At 33.1% G+C, this 22,619-nt stretch overlaps 1 protein-coding gene across 1 annotated transcript; it reads right to left on the reverse strand.

The window, feature by feature from the left end:
* Window positions 1-1,095: 1,095 nt before the first annotated feature.
* Window positions 1,096-19,664, reverse strand: LOC110035813 (uncharacterized protein At4g28440-like). The gene is made up of 2 exons (XM_020740105.1): window positions 19,337-19,664; window positions 1,096-1,533 (listed from the first exon to the last, which is right to left on the reverse strand). The coding sequence occupies exons 1-2, from the start codon at window positions 19,557-19,559 to the stop codon at window positions 1,340-1,342; spliced, it is 417 nt and encodes a 138-aa protein (XP_020595764.1). The 5' UTR covers window positions 19,560-19,664; the 3' UTR covers window positions 1,096-1,339.
* Between the last annotated feature and the right edge of the window lie 2,955 nt (window positions 19,665-22,619).

Genomic DNA, 22,619 nt, shown 5'->3' on the forward strand with positions numbered 1-22,619 from the left:
TGAGCAAAGAATTAATGTAGAAAAAGCATTACATACACAAAATTGCCGGTGGTGTTCCTAGATTTTGCAATAACATAGAATATATGAAGTTTCTTAGCATATCTAGGGTTAAGGGTAAAATTGGTAATTTTTTAAAATAAATGGCAATTTCTTGTGTTTTCTATCACTTGAAAGGGCATAATGGTAATTTTTTTGAAATAAAAGAAAATTTCTTGTGTTTTCTATTACTTGAAAGAGCATAATGGGTAAATTTTTCGAAATAAAAGAAAATTTCTTTTGTTTTTTTATCACTTGAAATTTGTAGAAAGTTTTTTCTACTGCTTTAAGGATAAAAAATTTCAACTTCATTTCTAATTTCATGGCTTATGCCTATTCAATTGTTTTTGTTTGACAGTCTTAATTTTTAGAAGTTTTTTGGCCAATAGTTCTATATAAAATTTTAAAGTAAACAATTACTTACATTGTTGGAGAGAGATGCTTATGTTGGCATTCTAGAGATATTAACTTGTGTGCACCTTTAGGGCTAAGAAATAAATATTTGAGCATGAGTAGCATATACATAATTTTAAAGTTTATGAAAGTTATTGCATGTTATGCATATTTTAAAATTGACAAAATTTTTTAGAATATGTCATACATAATGATCACTTGCTTCATATGTACAAAAAAAGAGATTGAATTTTATCCTCATTGGTCTTTCCAAAATCCTTGTTGTCACTCAAACTACTCATCAAATTTAGGACTAAAAAAATTGTTCAATAGAGCCTTAAGCCAGCCTTTTGGTATCATCACTTGGCCTTACTCTTCATACAATATTCTACCTCACTACAAATCAGATAAAAACAAATTTCATTTGCCTTGATTATTGGATGTTTAGTTACACTATATTCATCGAATTCTTAGCACAGTTCAAAATTTTAACCCCTGCGATAGAATAATGAGACGGCCTATAAACAAACGAATGCGTTAAAATTCAGGAACACCGTCGATACAAATGACATGTTGGTGCCAAGAAAATAAGTTATTATACACGGCATAACTTAATTCGGGCCACAAACTAATATCTACGCATCATTTTTAAAGATCTAGATAAGCTAAATTCTAATTTATAGCCAATATATTGAAGTAACTGAGTAATTAGTTCATTTACAACCCACCACAATCCATACTAAGTGACAGATGAAGGTAATCTAAAGCTATTTGTATAAAAGAAGCTGCTTCCATTGTTCAAGTTTTACCTTGTTGACAGACAAGCAAGACTTGAAGCCGAAAGAAGGAAAAAAAGGGGGGTTTTGAAGCTCCCTCCATCCATATAGATTTATTTAACATAGGACTGAGTTCACTCTTCGAGTTCGACATTAACCAACTCGTACTCCACCAAGGATAAGTTGTTATCCTTGTTAATGGTGAAGCTGGCAGGTTCGGTGACCTCAACGCGTCCCCATTTGTCGACAGCCAGCCTCATTGATCCCTTAAACATATCAATTTTCGCATTGCGGACAACAACTGTTGCATTAGGCTTCATCATGTCAACTGCATAGAGGCAATCAAAGCAAAGAAAAATTGTTATATGAAATCACAGTAAGGTATAGTATATAGTTTCTCTTGAGAACATAAAGGTTATTTGTTAATGTATGCTGATAACAACCAACCTTTCAACAACGTAATTTTTTTGTGTTTGGCAAGCAGAAAATTAAATGTTACTGGAGAAAGAAAATGCTATACTATGCCAAAATAAAAATAATAATAATAATAATTGATAAAATAAAATAAAAGCAGTATTCTATCTTCTAGATCAAAGTGGTTGGAAAGAAGAAGGATGAAGGAAACGAATCTGCAATGATAAGCAATCTAAAAAGGGCATATTACGTTAAAACATCAAGAATAAGGCCATGCAGGTAATATTAGAAAACACGAATTTCTCTCTAATTAACAGTATGATTTTGATCGATAAGAACAAGGATGATGGAAAGGAAAATAACTGATATACATGGGCCTGGCCAACCGGCTGAGCATTTAGTGAAATTTTAAAAGACAAAATCACTAGCATAGACTACACAGACTTGTGGCACGTGAATCAACGCAGAAGGAAATTCAGCAACTTCAAACTGAAATCAGAATAATAACTTGAAATACAAATAAATGCCAAAGCCACATGTATGCAAATATGTCAATAAAAAAAAAAGTGATCAAGAATGCATACGTTAGTGTGATATAGAACAGGACTCTAAAGTTCAAAAGCAAAATTTGATAAATAATAAAAAAAGTATGAAACAGGTCAACGGCCTAAGCAAAGTTAAAATTAAATTAACCACCAAGTAAAACACTAGCATAGACTACACAGACTTGATAAATGATAATACGTCAAAAGGTAAACAAGATTGAAATGTTCTGAATAGGTGTAGATAACGAACAGAATATAATGGTACACATATATATAAAATAATCCAATCCAATATACATTTCCGTATAGTGATATATGAAGTCCGCTGTGCCAGTGACTCTGAACTTTTAATTTAATATTTCCAAATCTTTCTCCTACACATCATAAAGCTCAAAGTGTTTTGAAACCCCAATCAGACTGGCTGGTTAAACTAGGAACCTAAGTTTGAAAACATTTAAAAGATGTTAATCAACCTGGCCATATGTAACTTGGAGACCAGCTCTTACTAGTTTGTTGCAGGATTTTGCAAATTTCCGGGGAGGATTTCAATATTTTTCGATATGAAATTAAATTATAACTGATTTTATTCTAAGCATATGTTTATGCATGCATTTACTACTTTAGACTTAGGTAGGTACATTTAAGATGGAAAGAAATTATTGACCAATTTAATGGACAGGTTGGAACGATTTAACCAATCGACTAGTGATCAGTAAGTCAAATAAGTTCGACAACTAGTCTTAAGTCTCGAAACATGCATCAAATCATCTAATAACATTCAAATGCCAAAAGGTTTGCTATATGAATAGAAGTCAGCTAATTCCATTTGAATGCCGGATTGACAGGTAATCTGAAAGTTAAACCAATTCGACAATATGTTGAGTTCTACAACATGCCTCAGGTCTTCTAATAACACCATTAGATTCCCAAAAAGGTTGCGGCAAGAAAAAATAGACGATTAATAAAGATAAAATGCACCAATGAACTAATTCAAGCTACTTTCGAGTGACTATAATATGTGAGAACAAATATATAAAGTTAACTAGTTTTAGCTAAAAAAAGTAGTTCCAATAAATCAATCAAATGGGAAAAAAACTATAGTTGTGATACTTAATCAATAAATTTTGACATCCAGCACAAAACTCGAAGCATCTGACATGAACCTTGAGGCATTTTTTACGCAAAAAAATGTTCAAACTCAAATTTAAAGTCATCTAAAACTCTGATTTCAGCAAGCTTAAAGTCAAAATGACTAACTCTCAAAGACAAACCCAATGACGCCAAAATTCATCCAATCCAGGTCAAATCAAGCCAAGATCAAGCCATTAAACCAAATTTGGCAATTTTGGGTGGTCAATCAGAGGATTAAATGAATTTCAAATCCGACAAGTTTATAGTTGAATCGAGTGTCTCAATGAGCTGAATTCAATGAGCCTAATATCACTCAATTTTGACATTATTAAAGTACTCAAATATCCACAAAATGACATCCGATCAAGAAAATCGTTCTGAGTCATCTGATAGAGTGGTCCAGATTCTTGTGTTATCAACAGATGATGTTGCACCCAAAATCTATAAATAGAACCCTACTCCCTTCATGAAAGAGAAGAAGACCAAAACGTAGAGTCGGACTGGTAAGAGTCAATTTTTAGTGCTGCTTTGAACCTTAGCTCGACCAACACTTCTTGCTCCTGTAGTTGCTGACCGATGAAGACCACCATCCGCCGCCCTCTGCTCAGCGCCATCAGTGGATCTTGCCGAGTACCGACGTAAACGAAACACCTTATAGAGTCATAATGTACTTTACGGTGTAACGACACACCACAAAGACGGTGTAACAATGCATTCCAAAAATAGTGTAATGACACCCTGATTTACCCCTAATACGGGGTAACGAATAACGTTGTATTGATGACCCAACGATAGCTCCCAATGGCAACAACTTATGATAGTCGTACTCAGGATATGAAGACACCGAACTCATGAAATTTTCTCCTCGCATACAACATTAGTCACCATTGATGCAATTTCTACTACAGCTTTTGTGGCCTATCGACGTTTCTGAAACTACCAACAATGATTTATAAGGTCAACTACTATCATGGCCTTCAACAACAGCCTTTACAGCAAGCTAAGGTTATTACAGCCATCAGGAGATGCATTTGTTGTATAGCCCAATCGCAACTAATAATGCCAGACAACTATTGTACTTTTGTAATTTCATCTTCTCTATTTCAAGAGAAGAGTTAACCTAGTACTCACATTTACATAGTGGATTACTTTGACTGAACTATGTTCCGTGATTTTTTCCCTCTTTAGGGTTTTCCACGTATAATTGCTAGTCTCCTCCTGTTAGTCCTCTGTTATCTGTCGGTGCTATCTTTTTTAACAATGCTTAGATGCTAATTTTTTATTCTACAATTGCAAATCTTCTGGCACACAACAAATTGGCACCATTTGTGATGAAAGGATATCTTGTTCGACACAATCTTCAAGTATCAGACTCCCAACAAGTGTTGTGTTTTCCAATGATACACATCACCCTACTAGTGAAGAATTGTCAAAAACCTCACACCTTGGTTTCATCAAAAGAAATAAAAGTCTCAAAAAGATGACGGGTGGATCCTTCACTGCAATCTTGGAAGATTGTTCACATTAACGCCTCGGGAAACATTGTAGTAGGCAGTCATTTCTCATCTCCTTCAGACATCAGTCTATGAGAGACATTTTTAGGCTGGGGGGCAACCTTCGCTGCAATCTCGAAAGGTGTTCACATTAGTGTATTGGGCACGATTGTGCTGCATCATATTCAGACAACAAGTCTACAAGAACCAGTTTCAGGCTGGGAGCAACCTTTAATGCAGTCTAGAAAGGATTTTCGCGTTAACGTCCCGGGCATAATAGTGGTGGGGATAATCATTATGTGTTTCATTTTAGCATCAAATCTACAGGAAACAACTCCATATCGGGGGGCATTTTTCTCTACAATTTTGAAAGGACACACATGTCAACATCTTAACATCAATCACTGACATAATAAATTTGGTCAATTAGCGCTTCCTCAGCGCCCCCCACCAAAAATCATGCTGGAATTCTTTCTCAGCTTGATTAAGAAGATGATCTCTTCAAGATTTGATACATGGACTGATTTAAAAGCTCGCAAGGACAATGTCCCCAATAGGGGATAATAAATTCAAAAGCAACAACAAAAAAACTTACAAAATATAATCACAGTCATATTTCCAAGAAAATTTTGATCCATCTTGGCCCACGCTCATCTCGAGAAATGCAAAAAATCTCTAGCATCTCATTCTAGGCTTAATCGATCCTAAGGAGACTCGATTCGACCTCTTTCATAATAGGCTACAATCCGAAAACGAAAGTTTTGGCTAGCAGTCTTGGATAGGTCAAATATTCTTGATGAATTTCATTTGATTTTGTCCATAAAAGGTTAACATCATTGAGCATCTCCAGCTATACAACCTAGTACGGGTCTTGCATCATTTGTGGATTACAATCGATTTTTTCTATTACAGGCTACAACTGTCGAGCGGAAAGATTAAACAGCCTAGGAAAAGTCGAACTTTCTTATTGGAAGACAATCTTCACTTATATCCCTTGAAGGAACGCACACGAGGAAGTCTCGAAGGAAAGCTAGTCTTGGGTTGGGTCCTCACTAAAAAAACTATAAGAGCAAATGGTTGACAGTGTCACCACTCAAAAACCTCATAAAGCCACAGCTCTAAAATGTAAAGATAAATCAAAAACCTCAAAAAAATACAAGCCACATAAGGTACAGGTACATTAAAAATCTCAAAAAGCTACAAACCTCAAAAAGTAAATATTCACCTAAACCTCGAAAGACACAATCGTCAAAAGACATAAGACTCAAAACAGTTCGATGTCACTATGCTCCTATTGCAAAGATGGGACAACGCATGCCCATAAGTTGGGTGCTAGCAGGCAGAAGTCGTGAGATAGGAGCCCAAAAATTGGGCAACACGTTGTAACATCCTAAGAGATGGGGCAACAATAAACAAAGAGGAGAGGCAAAAGCAGTCTCAAAAGCAACGATAACATTTTTTACTAAATCAAATAGGCCCAAAGATGTACGAGCAAATATAATATTATAACAAGCAGAAGAAAGATGTAGCGATAAGAACACTATCACTGTGTACAAATCCCACATAAAACAATCGAAAAGCCATAGAAGCCAATGCGCACTGGCATAAAAACTCAACAAGTCAGCAAAAGAAAAGTACACTAATCCATTACAACGTCCTCCTAATTGCTAAGAGGACACTCCTATAAGCCACATTTATCTTCTCCCCTTTCCGAGCGAGGTGAAACTTTTGGACGTCTAGCCAAAAGTCAGGTCATCGGTGTCCATTGCAATCCAATGATGTATTATATGGATCCCTTTCCAGAAAGTTTGATTGAATTCTTCTGCACATCGGGTCCGCAGCTTTATATTCTTCTCTTTAAAAGCCAACATCCTCGATTAAAAAGCCTGCAAAGTCTTTGCAATATGATCGATGAGTTATTCACCTTCTTGTGCTCGCCAAAGAAGTGATATCTTTACAAGCTCGATCTCCCACGCCCTGGAAGAAAGAGCAAACTCATCTTTGGAAATTGTTGGCATCGCCTCCTCAAAATTCTGATATTTCCGCCGACTTTTAAAAGGACATAATTCTCTAGATATCAGCATCTCAAACCATGAAAAATTTCTTCTAGAAGGCATAACAGTAGCACGAAAAAACTACTCCATAAAGCGCAACAACAAAAATAATCCCCTCAAAAAAGTGCAACACCGGCACGGAAAAGCCACTTTGGTATTGGGCAATAGCGGCGTAAAAACTGGCACAACAACAGGCCAAGGGAACTCCGAGTATGGCGCAATAGGAAGCCAAGGGAAATCCAAGTGTGACACACTGCAAGCCAAGGGAACTCTGGGGTGGCACAACAACAGGCCAAGGTAACTTCATAGGTGGCACAACAACAGGTTAAGGGAACTCCAAGGGTTGCATAACAGGAGGCCAATGGTCTCATGAGACTTCAGCAAGTGTATCCTCTCCTCTTTCTTTTACGCCCATTTATAGGCACAAAATTAAAAAAAATGTCAAAGAAAATGACCAAAATCCAAGTTTTCCCATAGCAACGTGTAGAAGCTATCCGACTTTGCATGACCGGACAATCGTACAACTCAATCTGCATGGAACAACGTAGTTCGCACTTTCCAACACGAAAATCCAAGTTCCACAGCCCCATTGTCTGATTCCTTAGCAGCCATCACGCCATCCATACTATTCCACATGCTCGCTCCGTGGAGCAGCCATCATCATCTGATCCCACTCTCAGGGATCCCTGACCCCGCCACTGGCTTGTCATCCTGCTTGATCCATTATCAGCCATCCTGCACCGGCAGACGTCATCGTTAGAAATAAAAAATTATCGAACTTCTCCATTTTTTTGCCTGATTTCATTATTCTGGTATTTTTCGGACAAGCGCCTGGAAATTGGGAGTAGTTGATATGTCATCAATAAATTTTGACTTTTAGCACAAATCTTGAGGCAACTGGCATAAATCTCAATGCATTTTTTGGTCTAGAAATACTCAAACTTAAATTTTAAATAATCAAAACTTTTGTCACGACCCAACCCAGGACCCAGGACTTGGAATTAACCAAGGCGGGCACAGACGATCGCACGGTGAAAATTAAATTTTTCAATAACTACATGTTAATAATGAAAGAGCCATTATAAAAAAAGAAATTAAACTAAAACAGCTAAATTTTATCTCATTTCTTGTTGTCCTTTGTCTATAAATATTTTCTCTGTTATTATTCATCATTTAATCAAATATATTAAACCTGAAAAATTAATTTAAAACAACGGTAAGTTCAACAAATCTAGTGAATACTCATACTCTTAAACTATAGTAGTTCAATGAAAAATAAGACAATATGCATGTCAATTAAACTGTGTAAAAATATACGAGCATTTGACAATTTATACTATCCAACATGATCATTCAAAGTGATTATAAACATTTATTATGTATTTTACTATATCATTTACATAATCAATATCTTTTTAATCTGTATAAAACCGTCACAGGAGCACCGTTAAGAAATTATGCAATTTTGGTACTTCAACATCAATATCAATATCAATTTTCATTTACATGCACGAGAACCTTTGCGTTTTCCCGCTAGTACCATAAAAAAGTGATCACATCATAGTCAAATATGCACAAACAAGCATTCAACAATAGAAATCTCATTTTTATTTTCTTTTTATATCATTCAATAACTTCAATTATGCATTTAAATGACATGCAAATATCACTGACATACACTCCATATAATCAATTAAACTTAAAGAGTTAGTTAAATCTAGTTATGCAAGACAGAGTGAATCAAATTTAGAAGAAATAAAATATTACTACAATTTAAAAGTAGAACTACTCACCTGCTTAGCTTGCTGGCCACACCGATTACCTAACTCCTAGCTTTCTAGACCCAAATGTTGTTCAACCAAAATTGATGTTAAACATTGACATTTTTATTAAATATTAATTCTAAATTAAGAAAATTAAACTTGAATTAAAGCATACCTTATCTTTCAAAATGATTCGATCCACGATCTTACAACTGTCTCTCTCTTACTCAATTGCATCTTGATTTTAGATGCATCTACTTTTAACAATTCAATAATAAATTTGAATATTCATATAAAATTCATTAATTAAATTAATAAAAATAATACAACCTCAACTCACTTCAAATCACAAATTTGGGTTTCACTAAACTTTCACTCTCCACTTCAAGCCCCCGACTCTTCTTTTCCTTGTAATGGAAGTTCTCGTCACCATACACCCTCCAATTCGGGACTTTATAGCTTCTATCCTATTTCAAGTAACTTTCTATTAACACATTAATTAAATAAATATATACTCACACATTCATATACACATATTATCTGAATTTATATTACAATATATCAATTAACATATTAATTTAAACTTTTAAATAAACCTTCGACTGGCCTAATCTCACACATGCACGAGTTCCCTCCTTCCTTCGGTCTCTACACTCAAGCACCACACACGAAGTGACCTCCTTCCACTTCGGTTTCAGCACGTGAGTACCACACACAAAGAGAAAACTTACCTCATCCTTCCTCTGCGAGCCGCATGATAGCATCAAGAACTTGCCTCCTTCCTCTGTGAGCCACACCCTTCTACGAGCCGCATGACAGAGTAAACCCAACCCCCCCCCCCCCCCCCCCCTCTCTTGCTCCTGAGAACCGTTCGAGCCTTCCGGGTACCCAATCAAGTTTCCCCTTCTTTCTCCTTTCCTTTGTTGCTCACAACACTCGACAGAGCCCGCTCGAGCCTTCTTCCTTTCGGTTTGATCTTGAACAATGGAGGGAAACAATGCACCAGGTGAGTCGCTTGTCTCCTTCTCCATTCTTCTTCTTCTTCTTCCTCTTCTTCTCTATCTCACTCTATTTTCCACTCTCCCCCTATCTCACTCGCTCTCTATTTCTATCGTTCGAATTATGCTCTTTTTGAAGGGATATGCAACTACTAAAAACAGAACGAAGAGGTGTCTATCTAAATGTCTATTCAATTATTAATTTTATTTTCATTTTTTTATAGGTTATTACAACTCTGATTTCAGAAAACATACACTAACTGACCGGCTCGACGAGACAAACCCAATGACGCCAAATTTGATCTAATTTGTGTTAAATCAAGCCCAGATCAAGCAGTTAAACCATATTTAGAAGTTTTTGTAGTCAATCGAAGCGTCAGATAGATTCCAAATTTGACAAGCTTATAATTGAATCAAAAAACTCGATGAGATGAATCCAACGAGTCTCGGATCACTCCAATCTGACATCATTAAGGCACTAAAATATTCACAAAACATCATCCAATCAAAGGAATTAGCTTGGGCCTTCTGATAGAGTGGTCCAAATTCATGCTTTATTTACATGAAATTTCACTCCCAAAATTTATAAATGTAGCCCTACTCTTTACATAAAGTGGGGAAGACCTAGATGAAGAGTTGGACCAAGAGAAGTTGAGTTTCAGTGTTACTCTAAATCAAAAGACCTAACGAACACTTCCTGCTCCCGCAGCCACTGACCATAGTCGAGCCCCGCTAGCCGGTCGTCATTGACAATTGTTGTTTGTCCCATACTCGTTGTCATCGATGGTCCTTGCGGAGTAATGACACAAATTACAACGAAGCAATTTGCGGAGTCATGACGTACGTCTGAATCCAGTTTATATGGGGTAAGGAATAACGTCGTATTGAAGATGTGATAATAGCTCTTGACGGCAACAACTTACAACCATCGTACTCATGATACGTCGACTTTCTCCAAATTATTGAAGTTCTCTCCTCTTAGCTTCCCCCTAGGCCTTGACGGCCAACTGACAATATTTTAGCTATGCACTACGACTTTTGTGGCCTACCGACGCTCCTGAAACTACAAACAATCACCAATATGCGATGCAACCCAATATGATTCTTAGAAACAACTCATTCCTTATTCATAAGCATAAAAATACAAATTATCATACGATTTCATGGAGGTAAAAAGGTGTAAAGTTTTTATGATTTGATAGAATAATTGGTTACTATTTTGTTTATTTGAAGAAATCCTTGATTGTAAAACATCCAAGAGTCATTTTTTAATTATTATTGGAGCATTAATGTTAAGTAGAAAGTGAGGATTCAACCTTCAATGTTGTTTCCAACAATAACAACAACAAGCCTTTATGCCACTAAGTGAGCTAAACTACATGAATCTTTTTACTCCATTATGTCCTATTTTCATTTAATTCAAATAACTTCATATCATTTTTTATACAATATGCCCAAGTCTTCTTAGGACTACCTCCACCTTTCTTAGCATAAGTGAAATCGAAAACATCTTCTCTTCTAGCAGGGTCATCAGATGGTCGACGATTAACGTGACCAAATTATCTAAGGCGAATCTATCTAATCTTGCTTGTCATTGAAGCTACTCCAACCCTTTCACGGATATATTTGTTTTCAAATTTGTCTCTAAGTGTAAAACCACTCGTCCACTTGAGCATTCTTTTCTTAGCAACACTTAGGTTAATTTTATCTCTCTTTTACAAGCCAAAATTCTACGCTGTAAAGCATTGTAGGTTTCACCACCATCTTATAAATTTTTCCTTCAAGTTTACTACTTTTCTATCATACAATAGGCTCAATGCATTCCTCCATTTCAACCATCCAACTTAAATTCTACTAATAACATCCCCATTGATATCACCATCACTTTGAATAATAGACCAAAGATATCTAAAAATAATCACTCATTTTTATAACTTGATCACTCATTGTTACAACCCCACCACTAGATCCACTATTACAAAAGTCTTTAGACAGCAAAGTTGACATCCATATTCAATTTTTTTTTCTTGAATTCTCTCTAGTATTATCCACAAAAAGAGCATCATCAATGAAAAGCATATACCAAGTTACATCTCTTATAAACATCCAGTACAAACATCCATAACTAAAGCAAAAAAAAGATGTGGGCTTAAAGCCGATCCTTGATGTAATCTAATGCAAATAGAAAAATACATTGTCAATTCCCCTTGTGTTCGAACAGAAGTAACAACTTTAGTATATATATCTTTAATAACTTGAACATAAGCAATATCAACATCTTTCTTTTCTAGAACTCTCTAAAATACTTCTCTTCAAATTTTACCATAAGCTTATTTCTAAATTAGCAAAAACAATATGTAGATCCTCCTATACTTTTCCATCAAACCTCTTAATAAATGTATAACTTCCATAGTAGACTTGTCTGGCATAAATCTAAACTGATTTTGAGAAGTTTCAATATCACGGCATAACCTATGTTCAATTACTCTCTCCCTTAATTTTAATGTATAATACATTAACTTGATTCCTCTATAATTTGCACACTTTTGTGCATCCCCTTTATTCTTAAAAATATGAACTAATAGAATATTTCTTCACTCATTAAGTATCTTTTAGTTTTAAAATAATAATTAAAGATTTAAAAAGACAAAAATTCTCAGACCACACAAATATTTTCGCATTTTTATTGAAATATCATTAGGTCCTATTGTATTTCCATATTTTATTTTTTTAAAGAATCATCAACTTTTATTTTACTGATATGACAGTGTAAATAAAAAATTGTTATTATTTACAATATTTAGATAACTAAAATAGGTCGTATTTCACAATCTTTATTAAATAGGTTTATCAAAAGATTTTACCCAGTATGTTAAATATTTTTATTTAATAAATGTAATTTTTTATTTTCAAATTAATTTATTTATGTCATTATTCTTATATATATAAATATATACTTAACTCTCTTTAGTATAAAATCTATCATAAAAATCATTAAAAAATAGAATTTTTATCATCGCAAAATATTGCCTTAGACTCCTTACATCTTTTCCTAACCCTCCAAAATTTCATATTTTTTTATCGTTTCTTGTAGATTAATATTCCATCACAAACTATTTTTATTCATAAGGGCCACTATTTAATTCTATAATAATATTTTTTTGTATTTTGCATCCTTCATCTTAAAATTTAAAATCAATAATTGATGTTGGGTACTTAATTTTTCACATTGAATGACCTTACTATCCTTTCAGTATTCACGATACATTTTTCTCATAAGAAAATAATCAATTTGGGTTTTATTAGATCCATTCTTATAAGCAATAAGATGTTCAATTCTTTTATTAAATAAAGTATCAACAATAACAAAATCATAGACTAAAACAAAATACAATCTGGCTCTAGATTCTTTTTTTAATCACTCCAAATATTTTAAATTCAACTATGTCCATATGGAAGGAGACTGGTTTCATATTATTGTTTCCGAAATAATCACATTTTTTTTAATTGATTCACTTACAATTGCAGATGACGATAACCTTCTCTCATATCAAGAACAATATTTCATTTCATATTTGCATCACAAAATTAAAATTAATTTTTTTTTGTTTTAAATTTAAGTATGATCATGATAGTAATCAACTTATTCCATGAAAATTGTGATGATAATGACAAGATATGAATGTTTAAATTAACAAACTTTTCATATATGAATGATGCTTGCAATTTTTTAAAATTAGATGATGAGAATGATTTCTCATATTATTTTATAGTTGCGTTATAATGATTAACTACATATATGATGCCATTATGATGACTCTACTTGCAATGTATCTTAAAGTATTGCTATACTTAAAGATAATTTTCTATAGCTAAAAAATCAAATTTCTACTAAAACTTCTTGTTTTGCATCATATTTCACCACTCTTTAAGGAATTGTCTTAAAAGTTCAAAATTTTTGGGGGGGTTTGGCTAGATTGCTTGCATGACAGAAGAAAAAGTAGAAGTGGAAAAAACAATTCACAAAAATTAAGAAAACAAAAACAAAAAAGCACAAAAACTGGAGACATACTAAGATAACTAGGATAACTACCCGTCACTCAACAAAAGAAAATCAAGTTATTCATTTTGGCAATTTTCTAAGAAGAATTGAAGCTTATCAAAAAAATGATATGCCTCAATCTTAAAAGTTCAAACCGAAATATGTTATAAGCTGTACTAGGTATATTATAATATGAATTGAAGCTTATCAAAAAATGATATGCCTCAATCCTAGCTTAAAAGTTCAAACCAAAATATGTTATAAGCTATACTAGGTATATTATAATATCATATGAAAAAAAGATTCTTTTAGTTCTTATTGTATTATAATTTGAAGGATGGTCTCCAACAAATCGAAGCATATGCCTCAATAAAAGAGGAAAGCCTCACTCAAACCATTAATGTGTAAACCTCGAGCAATTTTTGGTCATCTCATGGTAAGGTGCTCCCCAAGACATGTGCCATGGATGCATTTTTAATCCATGATTCAAAAAATAACCTTAAAATGGGGAACTCAAATTATTCATCCATGATAATTTTCAAAGTGAGGCCGACACTTATTTAAGGAAATAATAAAAGCTAATCCCAAGCTCTATTCTTCTTGAAAGATTGAAATAAAATAATAATAATAACAAAAAAAATTATTGATGGCAAAGGAAATTATACACACAGTAACATAAAAACAAATTCACTTTTAAGAAATATTTCAAAAAAGATTAAAGTTCACCCCAAAAATATACAAAAACGCGCTAACAAGTTCTCTTAACTTTTTTGTAGAGTTGATAAAAAAATTTTAAAAAAAATTCATAGAAGAAAAAGAAAAAATCTAAAATATTTATGATTTATTTACATAATTGATTTATACCTTGCTTAGTTGAAGAGATTTCAGATTATTAACTCTCCTATATTTTATTCTTGATGTTCTCCTTATATATTATTTTTAATATTCTATGATTGTCATTGTTTAGGGCGTTCCCTGAATGCAATGTGTTGTCTGGCCTGAATACAGTGGAAAAGTGTGACAGGGTCACTACGCCGGCGTCAGGGTGTAGTATCAAATAAGCAAAGGTTTCCACATTATGGATGTATGTGGGTAAAAAAGTTAGTCCATGAAATTAATATTATGATAGACTTTTGGAATATAGGTACTATCATAGATAAATTAATAAAATTAGTAAATATTAAAGTTCATAGAAAGAAAAATATCCATTGCATTCAAGAAACTAAATGAGTTGGAAAAAAAATTAATGAGAGTGATGCTTAGATTTTAAACTTTGGTATTAATGTAGGAGTCACACTAAAAATGGTATAGGTGTAATTATAGATAAGAGTTAGAAAGACAATGCTGTAAAAATTAATAAAATTGGAGATAAAATTATAGGCATAAATATTATTGTTGATACTAAAATTTTTAATGTTATAAGTGTTTATGCTCTTTAAGTGGGTTCAGATATATGTTCAAAAGAAAAATTTTGAAATGACCTAGAAGTATTAATACAAATGATATATTTTAACGAAAGAATTTTTATTGGAGGAGATTAAAATGAAAACGTTGTTAGAGTAACAGAAGATTTTAGAAATGTTCATGGTGGCCACGGTTTTGGAGTGATTAATAAAGAAGAAAAAGCCATAGTAGATTTTGCTTTAGCTTGTGATTTTGTTATTGCTAATATTTTATTTAAGAAAATAGATGAACTTATTATTACTTATAAGAATAAATTAAATAAAAAACCAATTGATTATTTTCTTTAGAGAAAATAAGATCGTCGAGAATGTAAAAATTATAAGGTCTTTCTAAGTAAAATTTAAATACTCAACATCGATTATTAATTCTGGATTTTAAGATGAAGAGTTCTAAGATCAAGAATATAATAAAATATTATCATAAAATTAGATGAAGCCACCTAAAAAACAAATAAAATTATTTTAATAAGTAAACTTCAGCATTTCAATATTTGGGATGTTCATGAAGAAATTAATTCTGTGGAATAAAATAACAAGTATTATTAAACAAGTGGCAAAAGATATAATAGAAAATTGAAAGGAAAAATTTTTATAAATAAAAATAAATAGTGGTAGAATAATAATATGCAAGAAAAGATAAAATATAAAAAGTTGTGTTATAAAAATTGATTTAAATATAAAAGCTTGGAGAACTGGAAAAAATACAAGGTGAACCATAGGGAATCTAAGAGAATAATTTGTGACGCTAAAAATTATACTTTCAGTGATCATTATAATAGATTAGATACTAAAAATGGTGAAATATATATATAATAAACTAGTTAAAAAAAGAAAAAAGAAAAAGTAAAAATTTAATTCACGTAAAGTGTATTAAAGATGAAAATCAAAAAACGTTTTTCTTAGAGTAAGATATTCAACATAGGTAGGTGAGTTATTTTGATAAACTATTCAATGATGTTTCTGAAAAATACAATCGACCATAATGATGTTAATAATAACAAAACTTTTTATTTTTATAGTTACATTAGTAAAAAAAAAGTTGAGGAGGATTTAAGGAAAACTAAGGGTGGAAAATAGGTAAGACCTAATGATATCCTAGTTGAAGTGTGAAAATATCTACGAGCTTTCAATGTTTCTCAACTTACTAAACTCTTTAATATTATTGTAAAAACTACAAAGATACCTGAGGAGTTGAGAAAGAGTATTTTGGTTTCACTTTTTAAGAATAAGAGGGATGCACAAGAGTGTGCAAATTATAGAGTAATTACGTTAATGTGATATACTTTAAAATTATGAGAGAGGGCAATTGAACATATGTTAAAATGTGATACAAAGATTTCTGATAATCAATTTGGATTTATGTCAGGCAAGTCTATTATGGAAATTATACATTTATTGAGAGATTTGATGGAGAAGGACAGAGAGAGCAAGGAGGCTCAACATATGATTTTTATTGATTTAGAAAAAGCTTACAATAATATTCCAAGAGAAGTTCTTTAGAGAGTTCTAGAAAAGAAAGGAGTTGATATGATTTATATTCAGCCATTAAAGAAATGTATTCTAGAGTTGTTACTTGTGTAAGAACATAAGGAGGATTGACCAAGTATTTTCCTACTCTAGTTGAATTACATCAGGGATCGGTTTTAAGCCCATTTCTTCATGTTTTAGTTATGGATGCTCTTACTGGACATTTGCAGGATGATGTGCTTTGGTGTATGTTTTTTGTTGATGATAACCTTTTTGTGGATAAGACTAGAGAAAGCGTTCAGAAAAAACTTGAATTATGGAGCTTTACATTAGAGTCTAAAGACTTCATTTGAGTAGAACTAAAACTGAATAGAAGGAATGTCATTTTAGCTGTAGTAATTCTAGTGGCAAAGTTGCAACTATGGGTGATCAAATCATTAAAAGGAGTGAACGTTTTAGATATTTCGAGTCTATTCTTCAAAGTGATGGTGATATAGATGGGAATGTTATTAGTAAAATTCAAGTTGGTTGGTTGAAGTGGAGGAATGCATCAGGCCTATTGTGTGATAGAAAAGTGTCGCTTAGACTTAATGGGAAATTTTATAAGATGGTGGTGAGCCCTGCAATGCTTATGGCGCAGAATTTTGGCCTTTAAAAAAGAAGTATAAAACGAAGTTAAGTTTTGTTGAGAAGAGAATGTTTAGATGGATGAGTGGCTTTACACTTAGAGCCAAATGTGAAACTAATCTATCCGTGAAAGGGTTGGTGTAGCTCTAGTGGCAGACAAGATTAGAGATAATCATCTTAGATGGTTTGGTCACATTAAATGTCGACCAACTTATTGTCCGATTAGAAGAGTAGATGTTTTAAATTCCAATTATGCTAAGAAAGACAGATGTAGACTTAAAAAGACTTAGGCATTTTGTATAAAAAATAATCTTAATCTCTTTGAACTAAATGAAAATATGACACTAAAAAAGACATAATGAAGAAAACGAATACATGTAGCCGACCCCACCTAGTATGATAAAGGCTTATTGTTGATCTTATTCTATGATTGTCATTGTTCTCGGGACGTGTTTTTCCTCAAAAATAAGCAATATTAATATGATAAAATCCAAGAAACTTATCATGCAAAACAAAGGTCCACGTCCATAAGTATTTTGACAATACTTGAGTTGCTTCTTAAAATAGCAACACATGTTCCATATGATGGTTAGTGTCATGCAAAATGCAACACTGAGACTCGAATTGCCCACACAACACCCAAAGACCCCTACAGTCACTCTCAATTGAACCATTGCCACAATAAATCAAACGCATTAGCATCCCTTACGTCCATTTTTCATCCCCTTAGATGAATTGCTCCTTAAATCATCATTCTCATCAAAAAATGCACTTTCAATATATTACTAGAACATAATGATGACACCACATTCTTTCCATCTTATATGATGCATGCAGTACAATACTAAACCTATTTCAAAGAATAACTAGGATTTATTCATTGCCAATATTCAAGAAATATTTTAGTAAATTTTGTTAATAATATATTATGTATGCAATAAGCAAAAATGAAAAAGCAAAGATACATCTACATTTCAAGTTCTTAATGAATATTAAAAATTTATCTTTCTTGACTTTTAGTTGGTGTCATGAAACATATTTTGAGCAAATTTTGAGCAGGCAAGGTAAACTGAAAATGCATGTTCCAAATTCCACTCACCTGATATCTGACAAACTAAGCATAAAGACAAGGCATTAATGAATGAAGCGATTACTAACCTTGTATAGCCTAGGATGTTCTTTTTTCCCCTTAAAAATGTGTTAATGTATCAAAAAATTAGTGTAATGATGTTAGTATGGCCTATTTCTAAAGAATAGAGGTGCTTTTCAACTTTCACTAAGAGGCCTTAACATTTCTACTCTAAATAAAAGGGCAATGAAATGCTCTAATGACTTTCAAAACTTAAAAGATTACCCGGACAGAACAAAATATTGGAAAGTTTGCCAAAGTAGCGTCAATTCTGAGTAATTTTATTAAGGCCTTGGCAAATTACTGGGGTTGCATTAACCCGATTAATTTACCAATATTCCATTGATACCTGTTAATCCGCTAAGATTGTTCCAAATCCCAATGAAATTCTCGAGATTTTAGTATTTACTAGGGTTTTGTTTTGTATAACTAGAAAATAAACCAAGGTTTTATTAAAATCAAACTAAGTACCCTTAAGTCAATCAAAGATCTAAGTCAACCCAATAAAAAAAATGGCCATCCTGGCGTGGCGTGGCGTGGTCCTGGCAGGGGATCCTATGGTTCTACGCCTGAATGGCTCCAACCTGATGAACCCGCTGACCTTGGCGTATGATGGAGTCTGCGCATGTGTGCGGGATAGATTGAAGGGAAAGAAAAATTAAGAGATAATTAACTATACGCATTAAAAAGTATTAGAAACTTTTGGATCATTCCATTAAAATTGACGAATGTTATCTACTATGTGATGCAAAAATACTAGAATTCGCCCTCCACTAAAGAAACGCCCAATCTGTGGATATCTCAAAAAATTGCAGTTGAGCAAATAATGCCATTTAAATTTACAAAGCCCCCGAGAAATCTAAAATGACCATTAAGCATCTACACATCCTCATCTTTCATTCATGAAAAAAAAAGTCCCGCCACTGAAGAAAAGAGCAGATCTAGCAGGAATTTGATCGAATTCAACAATTCACAACAAAATCAATAGAGGTAAGAGAAGCGAACCCTGCTCGTTTCGGGCTGTGAATACGATCGTTCCCGTCTCGTCCCCGACAAGGCATTCGGCAATCTTCGTCTGCCGGAGGTGCGCCGATGCCGCTCGGCCCTTCTGAAGCACAGTCTTCGACTCAAGCACCTTCACCGTAAGCGTGTGCCCACTCGTTCCCGGCTTCAACTGATCCACCTTCACGAACACCGGCTTCCTCATTGAAGTCTTCGACGTAGCCATTTCGCCGCCAAATGGAGAAAGACCAAACCCTAAACAGGACAAAAACACCGAACAAAGGTAGTGAAGTAGACGTGAGGGGAGGACGAAACCTTTACTCCAACGAATCGAACGCCGCCAGCGAGTCAAATTCGAGGCATTTATGCGAAAAATGGATTTAAAATTAAAAATAATGTTTTGCTTTAATTTTATAAAAATAAAATTCTATTGAATCGATTTTATTTACAATAATTATTGAGTTGAAATTTATTATTGAGTTGACTTGAAATTAATTTTAATTAAATAAGGAAACAAACATAACTATTATATAATATATTTTGTTTAGATATTTCTTTTATCAGGTGTAGAGTCAATTTGAATTTAATTTAAATGAGTAAAACTAAATTCAAAATTAAATCAAATTATATCTTTCTGAATTTTGTTAGTAGTGTTATTTGAATAAATAAGTGAGAATTGAAAATGCATAGGTGTACATTGAAAATGAGTGAGTGCTCATTCTAAGGAGATTTAATTGTCTATAAGGAAATGAGTATACCAAAGGAATGTCCACCAACGAAAGACCAGAAGGCCCACTTATTCGATCGGATGTAGTCGTACGAGCTAAGCGAGATAAAAGTCAACTGTCACGAAGACGACTGAATTAACTAAATCTGAAGCATTCGTTTAGAAATGAGACAGAGATATTCAAGCCAACTGACATACAAAAGTCAACTCGATGGAGGACCTAGCTCGGCAACTCCAATTATATCATAAAGGTTTAGAAGCTTCGTCATCTATTATCTAAGGTTAATGGTCAGATTGACTTAGCCGATTGAACCAATCATGCCAACCCGAAGCCCACCAAACTCAGCCAATAGGGGACATCGACTAAGTCTAGCTGACCAAAATAATCATGTTGAGTCAAAGCCAAATTAGCTTAGTCAAACGAGCTAGATAGTGGCCATGTGATAGGTTCATATTTGAAAAATACAAAGAATGCATAAAACATTCGTGAAAATGTAATATCACAATATTGTGCTCTCTTCCCAATAAATAAGGAGATAATTTCAAGAATAATAAACAAAGCATTACTTCATTAATGTTTACCTTGTTAGAAAATCATGTTTGAACTTTATGACACAAATTCTAAAAATACATGATAGCCAAGATTTTTAAATTCATGATTTTTACATTTCCATAATAAAGTAACACGTACTTGCATTCATGATGATAAAATTTTATCTTGAAGAAATTTGATTTTGAAGAGATGGAGTTTCTCTCTCTAATTCTTTGAAACTTTCTGTATTTTTTGATGGAGGGAAATGTACGGGGTGTGTTAGGAAGAGATACGACCCATTCTCTGAATCAGGTTCTATTTAATCATCATCCATCAAGGGGTTACAAACCAATATAATTAATGATAATTTAATAAATTAATTGATTTTATTATTATTAAAATCAATGACATAAGTTAGTATAAAATCAATGACATAAGTTAGTAACTCTTATTCATTTAAGAGATTGCATGAGTTATAAAATAAATATCATAAGTTATCATAAACTATGACATAAGTTATGAGTTAAGAAAATTAATAACTTAAGTTATCAAAATAAATATCATAAGTTCTCATAAGTTATAACATAAGTTATGAGTTAAAAAAAAATAACTTAAGTATCAAAATAAATATCATAAGTTTTCATAATTTATGACATGTTATGAGTTAAATAAATAACTTAAGTTATCAAAATAAATCTCATAAGTTATTAAAATAAATGTGAGCCATAAATAAAAAAATATAACATTCACCTGCTTGGCTCACTTAATTTTAATAATGCATAACATATTGCACAAAATGTAAGATAAATCATTCTTTGTGTTGATTAAATCATAAATTATTTAATAAGTATGAAATTAATATGATTCATGGCAGTTTTGCATCAATTTATCGACACAGTCTCTTCCATGTATCACAATATCAATTATATACTTAGCAAATGAGGATTAACATCATGGTCCCATAATGTCTATTAAAAGACAAATCTTGTTGAACATTAGACAACATAAAGTGTACATTAACGATAAAATAAGATTTATAAACATCAAAAACAAGAAAAATTGAGCTCAAAGTGTCAAAGTGTCAAAGTACAAAGAGCATAAAATAAATAAAGGGTTTTGACAATGCTCATTCTCATGACATGTTCGTTAAATGTCTTCGGTGGCAACCCTTTTGTCAAAGAATTTGTGACCACAGGAAAATATGTTGAGATTTCATACCTATTTTATACTGTTTTTGATGATATTGTACTTTAAAGAAAGGTATTTTTGATGTTTTATTGCATGAATGATGAATTAGGGTCATTGAAGCAAAAAGATACAAAAAGAAGAGAATTTGGAGCAAAAAAGACCAAAATATGGAGAATTGAACTAAGTCGCCGACGGGGCCCTCGACCCCGCCGACGGCGAGTTTTTCACGAGACTACAGGACAAAATTCTCCAGAAGCCCGCCGACGGTGCCATCGACCCCACCGACGGCGAGATCGACGGTTATGCCTACTCGAGCTTTGGATAAGGCCAAATTTTGAAGGGATGCTTAGGCAACTCTTTGGAAAGCTCATCCACAACTTTAAACGAACATTTTGGCCAAAAATTAAAGTGTGCTAGAGGCCTTGGAGGTTACCATTAGTGTATAACAATTGTGAGGAATTCTTTAAGAGATTGTAAGAGTGGAGGGAAAGTGAGAGGGTTTTTCCTCCTTGGGAAAGTGAGAGATTTTTTCCTTCTTGCTACTTCGAAGAGGAATTCTGTGTGTTGTAAAGAAAGGAAGAGATTCAGAGGAACTCTGAGGAGTGTTCTTGGGGAGAAATTAGAGATAAGTTATTTACTTGTTGTAGTTTGTATGACTTTGATTTTATATATGAATTCCGAGTTTTTTTGTGTTTTCCCCATGAGATCTGAGTAGTTTTCGCTATCTTTCTCCTTGCCTTGAGATTTGTGAAATGATAATTTGAATTGGTGAAGCTATAAAAATGTTTAAGAAATTGCGATGATCTTTTCACTTCGATCTTAATTTACTTTCAATCTGG

This window comes from Phalaenopsis equestris, unplaced genomic scaffold (genome assembly GCF_001263595.1).
Source record: "Phalaenopsis equestris unplaced genomic scaffold, ASM126359v1 Scaffold200044, whole genome shotgun sequence".
Taxonomy (NCBI): Eukaryota; Viridiplantae; Streptophyta; class Magnoliopsida; order Asparagales; family Orchidaceae; genus Phalaenopsis; species Phalaenopsis equestris.

Coding starts and splice junctions, on each gene's coding strand:
- LOC110035813 (XM_020740105.1), bottom strand. CDS start 19,559: ATGGCTACGTCGAAGACTTCAATGAGGAAGCCGGTGTTCGTGAAGGTG. Junction 1,534..19,336: donor CACAGCCCGAAACGAGCAGG/GTTCGCTTCTCT, acceptor GCCTCTATGCAG/TTGACATGATGAAGCCTAAT.